Source organism: Cervus canadensis, chromosome 3, assembly GCF_019320065.1.
Source record: "Cervus canadensis isolate Bull #8, Minnesota chromosome 3, ASM1932006v1, whole genome shotgun sequence".
Classification (NCBI taxonomy): domain Eukaryota; kingdom Metazoa; phylum Chordata; class Mammalia; order Artiodactyla; family Cervidae; genus Cervus; species Cervus canadensis.
The window spans coordinates 15,086,839-15,089,631 of NC_057388.1; the positions used below are offsets into that span (position 1 = coordinate 15,086,839).

The 2,793-nt window shown below is 43.2% G+C and overlaps 1 protein-coding gene across 1 annotated transcript; it reads left to right on the forward strand.

Annotated features, from left to right (window-relative positions):
- The first annotated feature begins 238 nt into the window (after positions 1-238).
- Positions 239-959, forward strand: LOC122437745 (elongation factor 1-beta-like). The gene has a single exon (XM_043462294.1). It carries the CDS (start codon positions 239-241, stop codon positions 917-919), a length of 681 nt encoding a protein of 226 aa, XP_043318229.1. The 3' UTR covers positions 920-959.
- Positions 960-2,793: the final 1,834 nt, after the last annotated feature.

Consider the following 2,793-nt stretch of genomic DNA (forward strand, 5'->3'; position numbering starts at 1 on the left):
GATCACTGGATTTTCATATTCTATGTTTTATGTCTTAAAGAAACTTGTGAATTGTTAATCAATTTTTATGGTAAATCAGTACTGAATAAGCATCAGACTCAACAGTACTTGAAGTCTGAAGAAACTTAAGACTAGACTTCAAAAAAAGTTCGCCTTTTTTTCCCTTTTAGCTCTTGCTGTGGCATGCCTGTGCTTTTCTTTCCCTCTGCTGCCGCCTAGTTCCCCATTAGCCATCGCCATGGGTTTTGGAGACCTAAAAAGCCCCGCAGACCTCCAGGTGCTCAACAACTACTTGGCGGACAAGAGCTACATCGAGTGGTACATGCCATCAAAAGCAGATGTGGCAGTATTTGAAGCCGTCTCCAGCCCACCACTTGCTAACTTGTGTCATGCCCTCCGTTGGTATAGTCACATCACCTCTTATGAAAAGGAAAAGGCCAGCCTGTCAGGAGTGAAGAAGGCCTTGGGCAAGTATGGCCCTGCTAAAGTGGCAGACACTACAGAAAGTGGAGCTACAGATAGTAAAGATAACAATGATGACATTGATCGCTTTAGATCTGAGGAGGGGGAGGAAAGTGAAGAAGCCAAGAGGCTAAGAGAAGAGTGCCTTGCACAGTATGAGTCAAAGAAAGCCCAAAATCCAGACCTTGTTGCCAAGTCTTCCATCTTATTAGATGTGAAACCTTGGGATAGTGACACAGATATAGCAAAACTAGAGGAGTGCATCAGAAGTGTTCAAGAGGATGGCTTGGTCTGGGAGTCTTCTAAACTAGTTCTGGTTGGGTATGGCATTAAGAAACTTCAAATACAGTGTGTAGTTGAAGATGACAAAGTTGGGACAGACATGCTGGAGGAGCAGATCACTGCTTTTGATGAGTATGTACAGTCTATGGTTGTGGCTGCATTCAACAAGATCTAAAATCCATTGTGGATCAGTGCCCTTAAATAAAAGTTTGAAAGATTAAAAAAAAAAAAAAGGTTAGATTGTGTGCGCCTGCTAAGTTGCTCAGTTGTGTCCAACTCTTTGTGACCCCATGGAGTGAAGCCCTCCAGGCTCTGCTGTCCATGGGATTCTCCAGGCAAGAATACTAGAGTGAGTTGCCATGCCCTCCTCCAGGGGATCTTCCTGATCCAAGGATAGAACCTGAGTCTCTTATGTCTCCTGCATTGGCAGGAGGAGTCTTTACCACTAGTGCCACCTAGAAAGCCCTAGATCAGGATGAGAGCAGACAAATGGATCAATCTTTTTCTAAATCTTTTGCATAAAACTCCAATTATAAACACAGCTCTCTGCCCATCTTCCTGCCACTCCCTGCTTCCCACAGACAAGTTGTGCTCTTTATTGTGATTTGGAAAAGACTAACCATAATGGCTAAGTCAGGGCTGTTCAAATAAGAGCTATAATCATATCCACATCATCTCTATATTTGTTTAAACTCTGTTACTTCTCATGTGAATTACAGAAACTGCCCCTTGTCCCAGAACAACCCTCCCAACCCATTCTCTAGCCTAAGGCTAACTAAGGCAATCTTTCTAAAATATACGTTTTCCTATTTCTCCCTTTTGTTTAAAATCTTCTGTTGGTCTCCTGTGCTGTGTTCTCTGTTGTTCTGGTCATCCGGAATGATTTCATTACACATGGAAATTAAATGAGATTCTTAAATTTAATATTAGAGGGCACATAAACCAGTCCTTCCTAGGGCATGGCAGCTAAAAGAGGAGAAGTTCAAGAGCTGTCAATGGCCATATTCTTCACTCCATGCAGGAACTGCAAGGAGAAGCAGAAATGAGAGACAGGGAGCAAGCTGCTGCTTGTGTTGGAAGCCCTGGTTCAAACTGGCCTTAACTCTTGCCTGTACCCCTGTCCTTCCAGAAGTTGCTTGTTCTGTTCTTCCTTGTGTCACATAAGATACCCCAGTACATTCCTATAACGTCCCTCCTTTCACCTAGGCTTAGAAGTAAGTTTTTGTCACTTGCAAACAAAAGAGTCTTGGTTAGAACAGCTTGTAAGGAAAAATACGACTGCTCCTGATACATAGCAAGCATTCTGTTAATCCTTGTCATGATCATTTGCCTGATTTTCAGCATCATCCCTGTAACAAAAGGATACACAGTCCTCTTAGGTTACATTAATACAGAATTGGCACTTAAGAACTAATGACTGGTAATGTAATCAACATTAGTGTAACTGAAGAAGAAAAAAATAATAGCTTGTAAGGCCCTTCATGATATGGCCCCAGATTATCAAATCATAGTCTCCATATAACTCTTAGGAAGATGCTCAGCGTCAAGTAACAGAACACAGACAAACAGACTTACAAGGCATTCTGTTTTCTCTTGTACCAAGAAGGGTAGACAAACATAGTGCTGGGAATGGTTTATCAGCTCAACTAAATGAGGCTTCCCAGGGGGCTCAGTGGTAAGGAATCTGCTGCCAAGCAGGAGTTACAGGAGACAAGGGTTCAATCCCCTGGAAAAGGAAAGTGCTCCCCACTCCAGTGTTCTTGCCTGGAGAATCCCATGGATAGAGGAGCCTGGAGGGCTACAGTCCATGGGGTCACAAAGAGTTGGACATGACTTCGCGACTAAACAACAACAAAATGTTAATGCCTTAGCTCTTTGCAATTTGAGTCTTTCCTTGATCCCAAGACGGGGGTAGCAGCTCCAGATAGTCTTTAAGACTTATGTGAGCATCTTCGATAAGGAAGCAGAGGGCAACAGCTTTCTGCTTGGGAAGGTCTGCTTTTAGCCTGGAAAGGAGGCCTTTGCTGACTTGTCCTTAGATCTCATTGG